Source organism: Antechinus flavipes, chromosome 4 (genome assembly GCF_016432865.1).
Source record: "Antechinus flavipes isolate AdamAnt ecotype Samford, QLD, Australia chromosome 4, AdamAnt_v2, whole genome shotgun sequence".
In the NCBI taxonomy this organism is placed as follows: Eukaryota; Metazoa; Chordata; class Mammalia; order Dasyuromorphia; family Dasyuridae; genus Antechinus; species Antechinus flavipes.
This window is the reverse complement of record NC_067401.1, coordinates 170,628,345-170,648,187: the sequence shown is the minus strand read 5'-3', so window position 1 is coordinate 170,648,187 and position 19,843 is coordinate 170,628,345. Positions and strand designations below refer to the sequence as shown.

The window sequence follows — 19,843 nt, the reverse complement described above, 5'->3', positions numbered from 1 at the left end:
GAATTGCTTACCGAGTCTTCAGGATCCAAGGGATCATATTTACATTCCGCAAAAACTTTTACCAGTTCAAAGACTTCCTCATAAATTTGTGTTACCAAATGTCCAAGGATGTTTCCTCTTACTCCTCCGAGCTCAATTTTCTCAAGCTTCAGGAACTCAATGCCTGTTTTATATAGTTCCTAATGGAGAACAATAATGAAATCAGTTGATTCATTGGCATTATCAAATGCCACTTCAGCAATGTTGGAAAGGAAGGAAGGAAGGAAGAAAGGAAAGAAGGAAGGAATTTTAATATTAAATCAAGATTATATTATTATGGCTGTACCATGGATAGGTTATGTAACCTCATAGAAATCATTTTTCCTCTCTGGGCCTCAGTTTTCTCATCTAAGAAATAAGACTAATCAGATGTTCTTAACCTGGGGTCCTTGAACTCTCTCCCCATATTAGCCATATTCTGAGAGAGAAAAGCTAGAAAAAGAAAAAAAAAATTATGTTTCAATCTGCCCTCTGAGTTCCATTGGTTCTCCTGGAGATGGATAGCATTTTCATCATGCATTATTTGCATGAACTTGTTTTAAAGAAATTTTTGATAATTGCACTTTAATTAGTTAAGAACCATTGGATCAACTGTCTCCAAGGTCCCTTCAAACTAGGCATGTGCTCAAACAAGCTCACAATAGGTCACTGTTAAATTTTTTGTGTAGGCATTTATACCCCTGAAATTGGCAAATAAATGATACAAATCAAGACTTTATTGTTTGGCTAAAAGTCTAGTCTTAAGACTGTGATGGAAAAAAATATTAATAATGTGGATTTAAACATAAAAGTGTGTCATCAGTTCATTACATTTTTGGAGAGTCAGTTATTAAACATTTACCAGTACACTTCTGCTTCTAACCATCAAAAAATATTTATGATCTCTCCAGTGAGTTTTTCCCTCCACCTCCCCACCTCCCAAATCAGCATAAATTATTGGTTGTATGTATGTGAAACAGATATAAAATGTACTAGACATTTGCACTCACATAAAGGAAGCAATCATGTAATTAAAACTTATAGATTGAAGAATGCTAGTTTAAGGTACTGCCTGACAGATTCAGGACTATAACCTATCTTCTCAATCTGGAAGCTGGAGTTGAAGATCCTATAGTTGACTATGGTATTAGAGGACCTGTATTTATATGGCAGATCAATTTCTTACTCGATAAGTTACTTCTCTTAAGGATTCAGCTTTATAAACCAGCTAAGCTCGCAAGAGAAAATCTATTTTAAAAAAAACAGCCAACAAAAACTAGAAATATCCTAAAGCTCAGAAGGGATTCCATAATAAAAACAAGAGTCCAAAATTAAAGACTTGTCATTCATACATTTCCTTAGTAGATAGAGTGCTAGATTTGAATTTAGGAAGACTCATCCTCCTGAGTTCAAACCTAGCCTCAGACACTTACTAGCTGTAGGGCCCTGGGCAAGTCACTTAATCCCATTTAGCTCCAATTCCTCATCTATAAAATGAGTTGGAAAAGGAAATGGAAAACTAAACCCATATCTGTGCCAAGAAAACCTCAAATGGGGTCATGAAGAGTCAGATACAACTGAAATGACTGAACAACAAAATATCAAATTTGATAATCCAATAGAATATAGTCATTTGTTCTGTTACCTGGGCTCAGGAACTTGTCTTGCATGTATTTCAAGGATGTTACACTTTTTGGAGGGTGTAAAGAGTTAGGTTTTTTAAAAATTATTTAATTTTAACATTCCTTTATTTTAAAATTTTGAGTTCTGGATTCTTTACCTCCCTCCCACTCACTCCTACCCATCAAAAAAGCAAATAATACAATATCACTTCCAAGGATGAAATCATACAAAACCTATTTCCATATTAGCCATATCACCAAAAAAAAAGCAAGAAATCAAGAAAATTATATTTTAATTTGTACTCATCAGTTCTCTCTGGAAGTGAATAGCATTTTCTCTCCTTCCCCTTCCACCTCCTCATTTTAAAAAATTTACATTTTATTTTTCCTAATTATATGTAAAAATAATTTTTAACATTTATTTTCTAAAATTTTGAGTACCAAGTTCTTTCCCTTCCTATCCTCCTCCTCAAGGAATGTAATTTGATATAGATTTTACATGTGCATTCATGCAAATATTTCTATATTAGCTATGTTGTGAAAGAAAACAGATTTTTAAAAGTTTTTCTTTTAAAGTATGCTTTGATCTACATTCAGACTCCATAAATTCTTTCTCTGAAGATAATATTTTCCATCATAAATTTTTCAAAATTATTTTGGATCAATTTATTGCTGAGAATAGATAAATTATTCCCAGTTGATAATCATATAATGTTGTTATTACTGTGTACAAAGTTCTTCTGGTTCTGCTTACTTCACTTTGCATCAGTTCATAGAAGTCTTTCTAAGTTTTTCTGAAAGCATTCTGTGTGTCATTTATTATAGCACAATAAAATATTCCACCACAATCATATACCACAACTTGTTCATCTATTCCCAATTGATAAATATCACTTCAATTTCAAATTCTTTTGACACTGCAAAAAAAAAAAGCTGCTATAAATTTTGGGGGGCTATAGATCTAGTAGTAATATTGCTGGATCAAAGGAAATGCACAATTTTATTATGCTTTGAAGGTGGTTCCAAATTGTTCTCTAGAATGTTTGAACCAATTCACTACTCAACCAGCAGTTCATTAATGTACTTATTTTTCTTCATCCCTTTTAACAGCTGTCATTTTTTAAGAAGTAAAAGGTAATACCTCAGAACTGTTTTAATTCATTTTTTAATAATGACAGAGCATTTTTTGATATAGCTGTAGTTTTGATTTCTTTTGAAAATTGCCTGTTTATATTCTTTGAGCATCTATTGGGAAATGGTTCCCATTTTTATAAATTTGATTCAGTTCCTTATATTTTTGAGAAATGAAGCCTCTATCAGAAAAACTTGTGCTACATATATAATATAGATATGTGTGTGTATATAAAACTTCATTATTTATGGTTCCTTTTAGCAAAATGTAATTTCCTTGTTTATTCATTTTAATTTGGTCTATTTTTGCTTTTGCTTAGTCTGAGATAAGATTGCTATCCCTGTCTTTTTTTTCGTAAAGCATAATAGATTCTGCTCCAGCCCTTTAATTTAATTCTATATGTGAGTTTGTTTCAAGTGTAGCTCTTTTATGTAACATATTATTGGACTCTAGTTTCTAATCCATTATTCTGTCTGCTTCCATCTAATATTCCATATTAGCTCTTCTCATTCACAGTTGTGATTACTAACTGTATATTTCCCTCTCTCCTATTTTCTTGGGTAGCTGTTTTCATATTGTTTTCTGAATTTATGTCTGGGACTTCCCTGCCCTAAGTCACACTCTATAGTATTTTTTTAATGGTCAAATTGTTTTTTTTTTATTTGTTTTGTTTATTCATTTTCCCAGAACATGTCTTTATTTTGAACTTTATGTTAAAGTTGGGCTCTGCTCACTTAGGGATGAGGAGGCACTGTCTTATGTTTTAGACTTTTTCTTGTTGCTATTTTCAGAGATGGTTCTGGGAATGAATTTTTGGTGATGTGATAAAAGGTACAATTCCCCTGGTCTGTGCTCTGGTCTTTACCCAGGAAGGGCCCTTGCTTCCCTACAGCTCCAAGTACCACTCCTCCTCTTGATAATGCATTGTGACCAGGTTCCCTGTTTTCCTGCAGCACAAGTGTCAGTGCTTGACTTGGCCCCAGACACCAGAGCTATGTATGGAAAATAAAGTTGCCAATCAGTACCAGTTGTACCCAGTGCCAGAAAAGAGCTCTCTATTACCTCTTTCTGGCCAGTTGTCTGACCCCCTTTCCATCTCTGGACTTCTGAAGCTGCTTCTGCTACTGCTGCTATTACTGTTGCAGCTGCCTCCACCACTGATACCACTGCTGTATTCCTGGCTTGAGCCCACCCAAAGTGTTACAGATATTTCTCATGGATCTAAATTGTCTTAGGCTAGAAAAATGCCTTCCTCTGACTTTTTATTGATTTTGCCATCCCAAAATTTAATTAGAGGCATTATTTTAATGAGGTTTGGAAGGAATTTTGTGAGAATTCAGTCAGGTTCCAGCCTATACTCTACCATCTTGGTTCAGCCCAATTCTGCCTTTTGGTTTTTAATGAATATAGTACTTTGGAAAATGCATTAACTACTTAGCTGCCCTTAGTGGGGATAAGGAAGTATTGGTAAATATTTAACAACCAGCTTCCCACAAAAAAATACTCAGATACAGTTTTAAATTTAATCTGTACTATTAACATTTTCTCCATCATGTTAAGTTAAACAATAAAACATTAAATCAAACCCCAATTTTTAGTGTTTGACAATTTCCAAGTTGTAAATACTCACACTGAAAATTTAACAGTGGGATTTTGAAGTATACCCCTTAATAGGGGTAAAGGAGAGGGAGAATACAAATACAGAAAAGTTAGAATGAAAAGGATTCCTTTTCATTACTTACAGGACCCATAATCAGTGAAATGGCAAATAAGTTACTTTTTCCAAACTTCTCTCTCACCTTCCTCCCAAAAGGAATGATGTAACAGATGTAAATAACTGTAGCTAAACCAAGAAAAAGGAGAGAGAGCTCTGAGAAAGCAAAATTCTTATTACATAATACCAGATAACTCCATTCCTTAAAGTGTTCACTTAATATTTCTTCCTCACTAGTCTTAAAGTCTTACCATGACAAGAGCTCAAGCTAATTGACAATGTTTTTTTAAAAGATTTTTAAAAATCATTATTAGAATCCTTGTTGCTGCAGATTCTCTTCCATAAAAACTTCCAGCTGCTCCTAGCTCCACAACAAATGGCAGATGATGTCTCTGCTTAGTCATGAGAAAAAGAGAAGATGCAAGAAAAATATTCTGCTTATTGAATAACTATTGAGATCTGCCTTTCCGCACACACAGCCATCATCGCCCCTACCCTGAAAAAAATCTCTAATCTCTCTCCTGCCTCAGTTTCTCTGGAATTACAGTATCAGTTTTAAATTATGTCAGTATTCCTTTTAAATCTCTTTAAGCAAGAGGAAAAACTTGTTAGTAGTCCATGGACTACAAGTCTCTGAAGCATAGAATTCCCCTAAGTATGATTTTTAAAAAAAATTAGTAGAAACCATTTTTCCCTTTTGATATTCTATTTCTGTTCTTAGTCTGGCTTATTAAAGTCCTGAATTATTAATTTAGGCCATTCAAGAGAAGGAAGTAGGGAAAAGAGAGAGGAATCAGAGTGAAAGTAGCGATACAGGCACACACCAGAACTGAAGTAAAGGGTACTAAAAACAACTTGGAGCAATGCTATTCTACCACCCCAACCCCTCCAAAAATTTGTTAAATCCCATTACTTAGATCAGCAAACTATCTATCCTGCAACATGAAGATCATAGGATCACAAATTTAGAACTGAAGGGACCTCAGAAGCTAATATTCCATTTTGCAGATGAGAAAACTTAAGACTTAGAGAAATTTAGTGACTTGTTCAAGGTCACACATAGCTAATAAGAGTCAGAGAATGAATTTGAATTCAGGTCTTTCCAACTTCAAATCTAGCACTTTATGCCAGTGGTTCCCATGTAGTGACCTACAGATCTCCAAAGGGTCCTTAACTGTAATCTCAGGGATTTAAACTAAAAATTTTTATGGGTTTTTAAGCAGTAAACAATTGCCCAATTATTTTACACATACACAATTTTGTGCATATTTGAAGCATTTTAAATTTGTTTCTGCATTGATTCAAAACCATCATGATCATGTACTCAATGATTCAACATCAATTACAGCTCCAACTTAAAAGAAACCTCCACACACTCTGAGGACAACACATACATAAACAGACAATTCTTTCACAGCAGTAAATGGAAATGATAACAGGTTTTCCCTAAAGGGACAATCTCTTATTGGCATAGAACAAACAGAATAGGACTTTAATAAGCCAGACTAAGAACAGAAATAAAATATCAAAAGAGAAAAAAAGGTTTTTACTAATTTTTAAAAAAATCATACCTAGGGGAATTCTATGCTTCAGAGACTTGTAATCCATGGACTACTAACAAGTTTTTTCTCTTGCTTAAAGAAATTTTAAAAGAATACTGACATAATTTAAAACTGATACTGTAATGCTGGAGAAACTGAGGCAGGAGAGAGATTAGAGAGTTTTTAATATTTTATTAATGGGAGAGTATAATTGACTGGACAGGACTTTTGTTGCAAATTATCCAGTCAGACAGAGATAGAGATATACTGGGACCAAGGAATCCATGTTGGTCCCAGGGCTGGAGGAGACTGTCATCCCAAAGAATCCAGCAGACAGCATCCAGCATACAGCCACCAGCCTTCAGCAATGAATGGAAGAATCCCAACTTCTTAAATACCTTTTCTCTAAACAAAGGAAGGGGTAAGAAGCTCTGGAAAACTTCTGTCAGGATAGGGGAGGCCATAAATCCTAAAAACCCAGAGATAGGATGTTTGAATACACAGAAATAAAGATATCAGTGAGGTATCTTGGAATATTTTAGAGGGATATTGTAAATTCTTGACAACAGAAAAGAATCAGAAGGTCTACTCTCTTGTTTATCTTGCTAACAATTTATAACCTTAGAGCAAATAATTCTCAGTCTTAATGAGCCAGAGAGGGGTTTACAGCTTAGGGGATTGAGACAGAACAGTTAAGGAAACTGAGACAAGGGAAACTAGTGCAGGGAAACTGAGTCAGGACAATTAAATAGAACTGTGGCATAACAATACCAGAAAGAGGAAAATAATCTAAATGAATTAAGGGTTCAGAGTCACATGGCTAGTGTGATAAATGCTGAAAAGTTGAGTTTCCACAGCATTGCAAGCTTCCAAGTAGTGTGGGATAGTGAGTACCACTGACCAAGAGGTTTTCAGAATGTGAGAGTTTTAAAGAAGGTTAAGATTCCAAAGAACAATGAAATAATCAATAGAAGCCTTAAGCAAACAAGGAATTGGGGAGTGAGGAAGGCAAAGGTGGATTCAGCCAATTAGAAGGAGTCTTATGGTTTTGAGAAAACCACACACTTAATCCCCCATCCAGCCTAAACTATTGGAGTCAGTGACTTCACACACCCCATAGAAGGAGTTTTTTGCCATTTGTGAATGTGGGATGTTTAATGAGGGAGGAGGAACATATTTATACATATTTAGGGAAAACACATAATGGCTGCATCAGAAAGATTGTAACCTGGAAGAAATGAACCAATCTCTTCTCTGAAGGAAGAGGCTGTGCCCCACTAGCAAATATAAAGGTTCTCCCACTTCTGTGCTCTGTGTTCCCTCTTCTCCAAAGAAGAGTGGGGCCTGCTTCTGACCAGAAACATGAAGGCAATTCCTTAAGATTCTTCTTTAGTAAATTTTTCTCAATATTTGATTTTCAGTGTCGAGTATTTCTAATACTAGTGAACTCAGGTTTTCCTGATTCTAGGCTCTGCATATTATCAAGTGAGCCACTCAGCTACCTTGAGAACTCTTAAGGATGTAGTTAAAACCTTTCCCTCTGGCTCTGGTGCCTTATCAAGGGAGAACACTCTTTGATTGAATAAAACAAAACTGAGGAAAAACAGAGACTCTAGCTTCCTTTAATGAATCAAATCATTGTGTGTGAGACTGGTCCATACAGTAAACTGTTTATATAAAAGCAAAATTTGGGAGGCAATAGTAAGCATGGAATGAAAGGAAGACTGATCTATGGCTTAGGAAGATTATAACCAGAAGGGATGATGGCTGAAGACTCAGGCTAAAGAACATTTCAGTCTAAGAAAAACTTAGATTTCTCTCAATCCTCTTCCTGATGCCTTTTAATCTACAGACACTATAAAATAATCTGAAATTTTTTTACTCAAATATTTCCAGAAAACTGAATTTTGCCTCATCCACAAAGAAACTAGGGGCTAAGTAAGTATAAGTGTACTGTTAAAGCAGAGAACTCAATCTCTGTCTAGGTGGAGAAAGATTCCTAATTAGGGAAAAGAACGAGTGTGACAACTCAGAATTTTTCATCTAAAATAAACTTGCTGAGGAATTTGTGACCAAAGAAGAACTAGAGATCATTATTGATCACAAAGTAGAAAATTTTGATTATATCAAATTTAAAAGCCTTTGTACAAACAAAATAATGCAAACAAGATTAGAAGGGAAGCAACAAACTGGGAAGACATCTTCACAGTTAAAGGCCTCATTTCCAAAATATATAGATAATTGACTCTATAAGAAATCAAGCCATTCTCCAATTGATAAGTGGTCAAAGGATATCAACAGACAATTTTCAGATGATGAAATTGAAACTATTTCTACTCATATATTTCTACTTCAAATCACTATTGATCAGAGAAATGCAAATTAAGACAACTTTGAGATACCACTGCATACCTGTCAGATTGGCTAAGATGACAGAAAAAAATAATGATAAATGTTGGAGGGGATGCAGGAAAATGGGGATACTGATGCATTGTTGATGGAGTTGTGAACGAATCCAACCATTCTAGAGAGCAATCTGGAATCATGCCCAAAAAGTTATCAAACTGTGCATACCCTTTGATCCAGCAATGTTACTACTGGGCTTATATCCAAGAAAGATATTAAAGAAGGGAAAGGGACTTGTATGTGCCAAAATGTTTGTGGCAGTCCTTTTTGTAGTGGCTAGAAACTGGAAAATGAATGGATGCCCATCAATTGGAGAATGGTTGGGTAAATTGTGGTATATGAGTGTTATGCAATATTATTGTTCTGTAAGAAATGACCAGCAGGATGAATACAGAGCAACTTAGAGAGACTTAACATGAACTGATGCTGAGTGAAATGAATAGAACAATACTGTATTAGGATGTATTCTGATGGAAGTGGATATCTTCGACAAAGAGAAGATTTAATTCAATTCCAATTATCAATGATGGACAGAATCAGCTACATCCAGAGAAGGAACACAGGGAAATGAATGTGGACTATTGCATTTTTGTTTTTCTTCCCAGGTTATTTTTACCTTCTGAATCCAATTCTTCTTATGCAACAAGAGAACTGTACAGTTCTGCACACATATATTGTATCTAGGATATACTATAACATATTTAACATGTATAAGACTGCCTGCCATCTAGGGGAGGATGTAGAGGGAGGGAAGGTTGAAAGAGAAGTGAGTGCAAGAGATAATGCTGTAAAAAATTACCCATGCATATGTTCTGTCAATAAAAAGTTATTTGAAAAAAAGAAAGGAGAAAAAAAAGAAAATGGACAAATAACAGGATAATCTTCCTAAGGTGTAAATTTGACCATGTCACGCTACCCTTATTCAATAAATTTCAAAGGTTCTATAAAAAAATAAAAAATAAAATAAAATAAAATAAACTTCCTGAAGTGGAGGAGGAGAAAAACAAACCGATTTTGAAGCCATACATAGCTCTCTTCCTTACAGCAAGCTAATTATTATTTTAACAAGAGATTATGTAGGCTTTTCAAAGAGAATGGCTTTATTGTTTGTCAATCAGGCTTCTCCCAATAAAAACACCCCACCCCCACTTACTTGTATCTGCCAGGTTTCTGATCACCACTAAGAGTTGGGTTTTTTTTCCCCTCTACTAACTCACGTAAGCCTTCTTCTACACAGGGTGGGCAGGAACTAGACATACTTCTACAGGATTGTGCCAAGAGTTCATAATCCTTAGTTCTTATCTTTATCACCACCTTATCATCTCCAGGTGTCTGAGATTAAACAGGTCTGTTTAAATAATTTCCAATAAAGTAATTCTAGCATCTGGATGATTTATTATTCTTTCAAGATTTTTTTTAACCGAATATTTGCGTGATACTGGCATGGTATTTGTTTTGTTTTATCTATGTTTTGTTTGTATGTGACTGAAAACAGTCCTTACTTGAATGGGATTCTCTCTGGGCAAAAAACTGTCTTTTTGGTTTAATCAACCTGAATGAAAAGGCTTTCCTCGATTTATTTATTTACTCATTCATTCATTCATTTATTCATTCATTTATTTGTTTATTTAAATCCAGTATTTTACTAAGGAGAGGAAAGAAGAAAGGAAAGAAAAGGGGAAAAAAAAAGAGGAAAAGTGTTCTTTCTGTGCATACTGGAATTTATAAATATCAATTAATGTAGTGGCTATAAAGATTAAGAGTGAAAAATTTTTAGTAGAAAGGTATTTTTAAGTTTTCCAAATATAGAGATTTTAAGCTCAATGTCAAGCAGTTGTTAATCTCTTTTCATTCTGAATTTGGCCACTCAGGGAGGGAAAACAAGATTTTTTTTTGGTGGGAAGTCCTCTTTGTCCACCTTTTTGAGATAGTATTTATTGCCTTGAAAAACAAATAGAAAACAATATATATTTCATATGATAATGCTTGTTCCATGAGGTTAAAATAGTTTCAAGGCTCATCAATTAAGGGAGCATAGGAACCACAGGAAACTCCCATAAATTAAGGTCACATCCTGAGACTACTAAATTAGAGGAAGCCAACTAAATATAAATGTAAAGACCCTTCAGTTGTGATAACTGCCAGTAAATACCAGCAAATATTATGCTAATGAACTAACCATAAGATGATGCTAGTAACTTTGAGATGAAATGGCTATGTTAATAAACTAAGTCTAACGAGGCACCAAAGCCCTACTAAAATGAAACTCCAAATTCCTACCCCCTAGAACATCTCCACCTTCTTAGGGGTCCATGCTGCTGAGTACTCCCAAATAGATCCACACAATTCTCTATACTCTTCCCCATACTTCCTAAGGCCCTCTATTATCCCAGTCCCTATGCTGTATGTCTTAGTACTTGTAGACATTTAGGTATAAACTGAGAACACTAGAACTTACATTGTATGCTATTTAAAAATCATCCCATCCCTGAACGAGCTGTACACAACTTATCCTCTTCTAGGATATTTCCCTGCCCTTTTATTAGGTCATAGTAAATCAATGAATAATTCCACAAATTAATTGATAATTCATCCCAAAAAATAAATTAATAGAAAAAGAACATTTGACTACATTCTGAAAAAAGTGGAAAGCAATGTAGCAAAAAAGTGTTTAGATAGGGAGCAGCTAGGTGGTGCAATGAATAGAGCACTAGCCCTTAAATCAGGAAGATTGAGTTCAAATTTGACCTCAGATACTTAACACTGCTTAGCTGGGCAAGTCACTTAATCCCAATTACCTCAGCAAAAAAAAAAAAAAAATAGAAGCCATTCTGGTACCTTTCACAGGTTGGTGACATATTCTAGTTTGGGTTTTCTCATATGTAAAATGATGTTAATGGTACTTGCCTTTGTCTCTAAATCTAAAAGCCTCATGTGTAAAAGGGACTTGCTGTTGATAACTATTATTGTCAACAATTAATGGATATCATTGATTGGGGACTAAATAAATGAACAGTTACATTGATGGAATAGAATATTTTTGGGCAGGAAGAAATACTAATTCATAAATTCAGAGAAACATGGGAAGAGATATATGAATTCATAGAGATCATATACTCAATTACTATAATAAAGGAAGCCCAACTCTGAGTAATGTTAATTATTAGTCTTGTTTCTGGAAAACAAATAATGAAATATACCTTTTTCATTTCAGCAACTGTATTAGTTTAGAAGGGAAGGGAGTGCCTTAGAACAGGAAGTTCTATACAATGGCAAATACAATCACTCTCACAGACCATTTTTTGCCTAACTTGTGGGATTTTTAAAAATTATTTATTGTAAGGGAAAGTTCAATTCCAGGGTAAGTCAGTGAGGTAGGGGAATACCCCAAAATGATTAGGACATAAAACCGAAATGGAACAAATTTTATTTTTTTAAAAAATCAGACTTATTGATTCTTCAAGTTGTGAATAACTTCAGCCCTTCATTTTTCTTCTGTTTTTTGAAATCCCGCCTATGAACATTTCATTTCTCATTAATATCTATTTTAGAGAGTAACTGGGGAAGCAGAGGTGGGAAGGAAGTTGAAATCATCATTCTTGTTCCTTTCTATCAACTCTAATCAAAAGTTTTCTGGTTTTTTTGTTTGTTTGTTTTGGGTTTAGTTTTGCTAGTGGGGATAATGTTTTCTGTAGTTCCCAATTCGTAAGATGAGTTTCCTTTTTCTGGGTAAGAAACAAAGCTGTGTAAGGTGCCAGAGATGGGGAAGAAATGATAAATGCTTCGAAGTTACTGTCAAACATCAAAGAGACTTTGAGAAAAAGAATTATCAGGCAAGTTTTGAATTAAGAGCGAGGGGACTTGGGAACTAAAAACTGGAAGACAAATGTGTGAAAAGGAATCATAGGGTGGATCATGTCTTCAAATTCTAGTTCTCATACTAACTAGCTGTGTGACCTTAGGAAAATCACTTTACCTTTCTAGGCTTCATTGATCTCATCTGTAAAATAAAGAGTAAGAATTGATGATTTTCTAAATTTTTAAGTTAAAACAGCCCTAAAGATGTGATCCTTAGGAACAGAATAGTAAAAGAAGGTGTAGAAAAGCTCAAATTGAAATCAATGATCCTAAAGAAAACTTTAGCTAGAAAAACCCAAGTTTTGCTTTTACCTCTATCGTCTGGACTCTGTGGAAGAATGAGTTCATTCTGGCAAATGCAAGAGTAGATGGGAATTCCCATAGAACTGGTTCTTTGCCATTCTAAGAGAGAGAAGGAAAAATTGGTGTCATCCTCAAACACTGAAATCATGAATGGTTGTAGAAGCTTTGACATTATTGCTCTCCCAATAAGCAAATACCTTAAAGAAACTGGGCATGTTGGTACAGCAATAATCATAGGTCTGATAGATCTCCTGTAAAATATTCACTGAGTGTGAGATGCCAATCAACACTTCCTCTATTTCACCTTGTAATCCTTTCAACACTTCTTCAGGGCTTAAATAATTGCGTGTCTAGAAAAAAAAACAAAACAAATTTCAATATCCTTACAAGCCATTTAGAATATTACCTTGCCATATTTATCTATTCTCTTATTCTCCTCCTTCCTTGTTTATCTAGAGTGACAATTTTTTTCACTTCTACTGGCCAGCTCCTCAGATTACTTATTACTATTTGGGAGGGGCCCACAGCTCTTTGGAGAAACTAAGGTTGCTTTCTCTGGCATATCAGAATGATTGGTTATATTTGCTTGTAAACAATAAGCTTATATAAGTTCTGATCCATTCCATCAAGTTAAGATAGTTACTGCTAATTTTGGTCTGTCTAGACCACCCCATCACCTCCTATCACCAACCTCTATAATGTATAGTTTGTGGCAAATATGTATTGATGAGGCATCGGTATAACTTTGGCATCCTCTCATAAATTGTTTTGTCTTTCAGTAGTATTTCCCCACTACTGTCTCTTTGATTACTAAATTTCTGGGATGGATGATTTGGATTTTTTTTTTTACAATACTCAAAGTTGATGAACCTTCAAGCCAAATTTGAGGCATTGGAAGATGTTTTGTTTCATTCCAAGGAAGAAAAAAAAAGAAAACCAAAAGTCCAGAATATAAAAAATAATATGAAAGAAAGAAAAGGGGAATTCAAACGTAGAAGCAAATTGGTTCACATTATAGTTGAATAATTTCTGTGGAATGAGTTGATTGTACCCTAGTGATTTCAGGTCACTGAAGAGTTTCTTTAAGGTTGCCTCCACATTCAATTCGACTCAATAAAAAGCCTACTACATACCAGTTATTGTGCCCAGCACTGAAGATAACAAAGAAAATTTTAAAGTCCCTGTTCTTAAAAGAACTTTCATTCTATTTGGGGTAATATGGAGAGCAATACAAATACATACAAAGTAATTTGGGGGTGGGTGAGACGGCACAAGTCTGATGTGAAGGGTATTTTTTTAACAACAGAAGGAGGACTCCAGAGGGAACTGTGGAAGGTAGGATAGAGTAGGATAAGGGCATATCCATGAAAGAGAGAGACATAGCCCCAGAGATTAAGAGAAATGATATTGCCTAGATTTAATCCCCAGAGCCTTCTTGGAAACTATTTCAGGAAGATCCTTTAAAATTACTGAGTATCTTTGGAAGAAAAGGAAAATGAGGTAAGTACATAGGAAGTATTAGGGCTTTACAAAAATACTGTATTTACAAGAATAATGTTTGATGCAGCTTGGAAATTACCATTTCAATGAACTGGTTGAAAATCTCCTGCAAAATGACTATGATCCTCGATGGAGTATTATAATATTCAGAGTTGGACCATATAAAACAGATGGTAAACAATACCTTGGAAATAAAGATAGGCAGCTGCAAAGAAATAATATACTCATAAGTCCACTTAGAAAACAGTAACAGCATATAGTCAAACAAATGGTTTCTTCTCTTAAAAGCTATTGATTTTGTAATATTTAATCCCAGTGCCTCATTAAATGGAACATGCTTACTTCTGGTATGGAAGAGCAACAACATGCACAATCCCTCTCTTTGACCCATGTAGAACACACTAACCAACTGTTGCCATCTATCCCTCTTATTGAGAAATGACTTTTGTCCTCAAGGCATACCAAAGTATAGTCGGCCTGTTCCATTTCCTCTAATAAAATCTGTAGGGGCTTTAGGTAGAGAACAATATCATTAGCTTCCTTCAGTCCTATGGAAAACAAGAATTGAATTTTTATTTTATTATTTATATGTATATGTATGTATATTGCAATATAATTTCCCCCTCAATTACAAGTTAAAACACATTTTTAATATTTTTCTTCAGAGTTTGAGTTCCAAATTCTATCTTTCCTTTTCTCCTTCTCTTCCTCAATTCTTCCTCCACCCCCTGAGGCAATCAAGATATAGGTTATACATGTGCAATAATGTAAATAATGTAAAACATTTCCTTATTAATCATTTAACAAGCATTTATTGAAGGTAAACATATATACACATATATAAATATCTGTCTCTAAAATCTTTTCAGAAAGCATTCTGAAATTTGAGTTAAGAGTATATATTTGACAAACCTAGAAATGGACTACATTGTGAGTTTACCTTCATTGACATCTGAATAAACAGTCTGAAGTGCAGGCCAGTAGCAACTCTTTGCTTCCTTTAAAATTTCCACTATTTTATTCACTTTAGGCCTGTTCAGCTAAGGAGAAAATTATATTAACACATGAGCATTTCAGCATCAGAGAAGTAAGTTGGATAGGGCAAATGGGGCTTTGTTTCAGAGCATGAGGTACTTAGAGAACAGAGTGTTAATAGCACTTTCAATCCTTCAAAAGTATAGAAAAAAATTGAGCTTAATTAACACCTAGTTAGCAAGAATCATTAGTTAAAATACCCCACCAGTTGGTAGCTTCCTTTCCAACCAGCTTCTAGTAGTTTACTACCTAGTGGCACCCTTATAGGAATTTGGGTCTCTTCCACCATCAGTATCTCCCAACTGAATCAAGGGCTTATTTTCTGTTGTTTGCCTCAGGTATAAAAATTGCTAGTTATGCCTCTGTCCAAAAAAGGCAGTATATGTTCCCCCATCCAGTATCAGTTTCCCAAAGCTGTTCTTCCTGGGAAGGAACAACTCATAGTATAAGATAGAGCTTCTATTCATGAGTCCCCAAATCTAGTGAAACAAATATGAAAGATTTCATTGTGGCAGGAAGATATTGCACCATACCTGCTCGTGAATACAGTTCAGATTCATCAGCCTGGCATGCCAGAATTCAAATTCTACTCGTGGCAAGGGGTGCAATCCATCTAGCAGAGGTTGGGCTGAATCTTTACTCAAGACATCCCTGATTTGGTGAGACCAGTCTATGATTATGGTTTCAATTGCATGCAACAATGCATTGTCTGTAGATGAAGACAGGCTGAAAACCACAGATAGTCATATTCTAAGTTACTCACCTAATAAACACATCTATTGAGACCATTGAAACATCTTCTCCCTAAAAGAGTATCCTCACCCACTCCCAGTCAAATCAATAAAAATGCTTAAAGCATCTATTTGCTAGGTTTATGGGTGAACATGTAAGCCAGCCTTAGAATGAGGAAAGACCTGAACACAAGTCCTTTATCTGATCTTTTGTGTATGTGTCAGATACATATCTGACCTTTGGGAAATCATTTACCCTCTTAGTACTCCTAGGCAACTTTCCAAGACTGTTAGAAACAAATTGTGTACTGGTACCATTTTGAACCCTCTCCCTCTCTGTTACCCTCTCCCTTTCTTTCTCCCTCTTCCTCTCCCCTTCTATCTCTCCCTTTTTCCATCCTCTTCCCCTTTCTCCACCTCCCTCTCTTCTTTTTGGAGGCAGTTGGGGTTAAGTGACTAATCCAGGATCACACAGCTAGTAAGCATCTGAGATTTGATTTGAATTCAAGTCTATCCAACTTCAGGGTCAGGCTATATCCCCTTTACCACCCTGCACTGTTGAACCATCTCTTAAAATCAATTGTTTAATTTTTCAGTGTGAACATTTATATCTTGGAAATTGACAAATGCTACAAAACAGGGTTTTTTAAAATTGATTATCTAGATTTCAGAAAGGATGGAGAAACTAATAATAAAGATTGAACTTTCTTCCAGAGAGCTGGTTGTTAAACATTTGTCAAGACTCTGCTAAACAGAACTAAATTCATAGTGTCCTTATGTAGTGTGTTTCATCAAGCTTCCTTTTATTTTTACATTATACTAGTGTATCAAAACTAAAGTCAGGGTAGGGTGGGGAGCAGTTTTTACTTTAACAATGGAGAGCAGAAGTTTTTAAATTTAAATCTTGTTAGAGATTTAGGAACCCAAGTTGGCTACAGACTCAGGAATATATCATCCTTCCCTCTTCTATCTTTAGTCAACTTCAAAAGTTAAAGCAAATATGTTGGGGGAAAATTTATCAGAGGATTACAGATTTATTACAGATTATCTAGTCTAACCCACTAATTTTACAGAAGAAAAAACAGGTTTATAGTGTTTAAGTGATTTGCCTAGGATCAAATAACTCACCAACGTCTGAGGTAGGATTTGAACTCAGATCTTCCCGACTGCAAGTACAGCTTTCTATCCACTCACAGTGCCACACTATCTCATCCATAACTTTAGGGAACATAACTGTTCTCTTAGGCCTTTAATCTAAGATTAATTAGATCTCAGTTAATCCTTGAAAGATCTTACCTTTCCATTGATTCTGCTGTACCATCTAAACTCCCCAAGTGCTCTGGAATAGGAAGCAGAGTTTTTCCTTTTATTTTTCCTCCCATCACAAACATGTCATTCTTCAATTTGTGAGCTTGTCGGACTATGTCTTCTGAGACCACTCGGGGCCAGCCATTCAGATTTTCTCTTTGGTTGAACAGAGAATAAATAATCTAGGAAGAGTATATTTTAAAGTTTCATTTTCTGCCTTTGTCAATCTATGGAAAGTTCTGTTGAGTTAATAGAAAACTTCCTAATCAGTAAGTTGGTTGAAATATCAGGGCTTCTATTTCACAACTAAACAGTAATTTGGGGAAAATGTCTCCAGTTCATTGAAGAAGCAGATAAGGGATTGTTCCTTGATAGAAATGACTGGTTGTTCTGATCAGAGTGATGCTGATACATCAACTATAGTGGGCTAGTCACCAGAGTAATTCCATGAAAGTGAATATTCAGTTCAGGAAACATTTATTAAACATTCATGAAGAAGACAATGTGCTAAGGTGTTGTAGATACAAATATTTAAAGAATTACATATTCCCAGCCCTGAAGAAGCTGACATTCTCTTAAAAGCAAATATGGCAAAAAGATTGAGTGTGATATTATACATATATAATAACATATATATGTATACATATAAATGTATTCATGTTTGTATGAGACAGACAAAGAGAGACAGAGAGAGGGGGGGGAAAGAGAGGAGGACAGGAAAGGAGAAGAAAGGAGAGGAGAGGAGAGGAGAGGAGAGGAGAGGAGAGGAGAAGAAAGGAGAGGAGAGGAGAGGAGAGGAGAGGAGAGGAGAGGAAAGGAGAGGAGAGGAGAGGAGAGGAGAGGAGAGGAGAGGAGAGAGAGGAAGAGGAGAGGAGAGAGAGAAAGAGAAAGAGAAGAGAGAGAAAGAGAAAGAGAAGAGAGAGAAAGAAGAGAGAGAGAGAGAGAGAGAGAGAGAGAGAGAGAGAGAGAGAGAGAGAGAAAGAGAGAGAGAGAGAGAGAGAGGAAGGGAGGGAGCAGGAGAAAGAGAGAAAGAAGAGCAAAGAAGAGATCCAAACAAAATGTTCTAGGGAAATTTGAAGAGACAACACTTGAAATTTAGGCCCATGTAAAAACAGCATAGCTTCCATATAAAGAAACCAAAGTATTTCTGAGTGTTAGCTTTGAGGAGATCACTGTCCTAACTTGAGATATTCAGTTATCACAATAATAATAATGATAGCTAACATTTATATAACATTTTTAAGGTTTATAAACTGTTTTACAAATGTTATCTCATTTGATCTTTACAACAATCCTTGAAGGTAGGAAGGAGATTATCTTCATCTCCAATTTACAGATGAAGAAACTAAGGGTGCCTTGCCCAGGATCACACAGTTAGGAAATTAATGTCTGAGCATCATTAGTCTTTTTGAACAGTCTTCCTAGTTTCCCAAATGAGAATAAATACAAGGCATAATCAATGTCCAAATCACACTTGAACAACCCAGATAATATGGTATAATACAATGGGAAGAGAGAGAATTAAATTCATAGTGTCTTTATTCCTATCAATGGAGAAAGGGATTGAAGGGAACAAAAATGATCAAAAGTGAGGTTGGTGGTTATTTCATCTTCAATGTTGCCAGAAAACCAACCATAAAGTGATAGGCATATATTGATTGATCAGAGAACTTTCCAGCTTCTTAAATCTTTTACTCATTTGAATGGACTTACCTCCTCTACCACAGCTATAAACTGTTCCACAGGTGTATGACTTATGTCTCCATAGAGAAGCAGAGACTGGTAGTTTAACTTGGTGACAGGTTCATTATTTGATTTTACAAAATAAGACCCTTTGCTCTTAAGGACAGATGGAAAGCCAATGCAAGGAATGATCAGTCCTGCTTGATTGATGGTAAACACCATGACTAATGTATCTCCCTTATCAAAGAATTCTGTCAGCATGTTCAAATACTCCTCACTCCCCAGCATCTTGAACCACTTATCTGGTTTGAACCTTAATGATAGATTATTATAAGCTTCCAAATGCATCACTCTTGGGTCAGAGGAAGGGTTTTGCATCGCCATCTTGGTTGGCTTTTATTCTTCAAATTCCTCCTGAAATAATTAATAGACCAGGAATGCTAGCAAATGATTCTTGATTCACTCCGAATCAGACATTTCATTAGAACTTCTATTCATTTGGAGCTCATTTTCCTGTTTGAAAAAAAAATAGAAATGTTAACTCTGAGTTTATATTTTTTGGGGGAAGCGGTGGGATATGAATGTGGGTAAAAGTACTGACATATGTCCCTTATTGAATTTGGAAAGATAACTGAAGAGCATCATCATAATTACTATCAGATGAACTCTTAAAATGAGAATCGTGTATGAAGTATATCCTCATTTGTGGGGAGAGAGAAAGATTGACCCTGAGAGATCAGCATGAGACTGATACATTGAAGAGAGAAAAGAAGACTAGGGTGAAGTGAGGAAGTTCACTGAACCATCTAGAATATTCTTTTTTTTTGCTAATTGGTTAAACTCTGTTGTTATTATTCTCCTGAAAAAGTAAAAGTGTTGTTAATTTTCTCTAAATGGCATCCTTCAGATATAGTTTCAATCACTATTTGTAGTTATGTTTGCAAAGTATGAAAAATCCATTGAAAATTCAATTGAAGAAAATGTGAAATACC

General features: G+C 35.2%; 1 protein-coding gene across 1 annotated transcript in view; it reads right to left on the bottom strand.

Moving 5' to 3' along the window:
* Positions 1-19,235, bottom strand: part of DNAH17 (dynein axonemal heavy chain 17) — a 299,993-nt gene extending 280,758 nt beyond the window's left edge. Inside the window, exons 1-9 of the mRNA XM_051995475.1 lie at positions 18,882-19,235; positions 17,157-17,350; positions 15,663-15,855; positions 15,035-15,134; positions 14,557-14,642; positions 14,174-14,299; positions 12,792-12,944; positions 12,604-12,693; positions 12-179 (exon numbers count right to left, since the gene is read on the bottom strand). Of these exons, the coding sequence (XP_051851435.1) occupies positions 12-179; positions 12,604-12,693; positions 12,792-12,944; positions 14,174-14,299; positions 14,557-14,642; positions 15,035-15,134; positions 15,663-15,855; positions 17,157-17,350; positions 18,882-19,235 (1,464 nt within the window). The remainder of the gene's footprint in view (positions 1-11; positions 180-12,603; positions 12,694-12,791; positions 12,945-14,173; positions 14,300-14,556; positions 14,643-15,034; positions 15,135-15,662; positions 15,856-17,156; positions 17,351-18,881) is intronic.
* Positions 19,236-19,843: the final 608 nt, after the last annotated feature.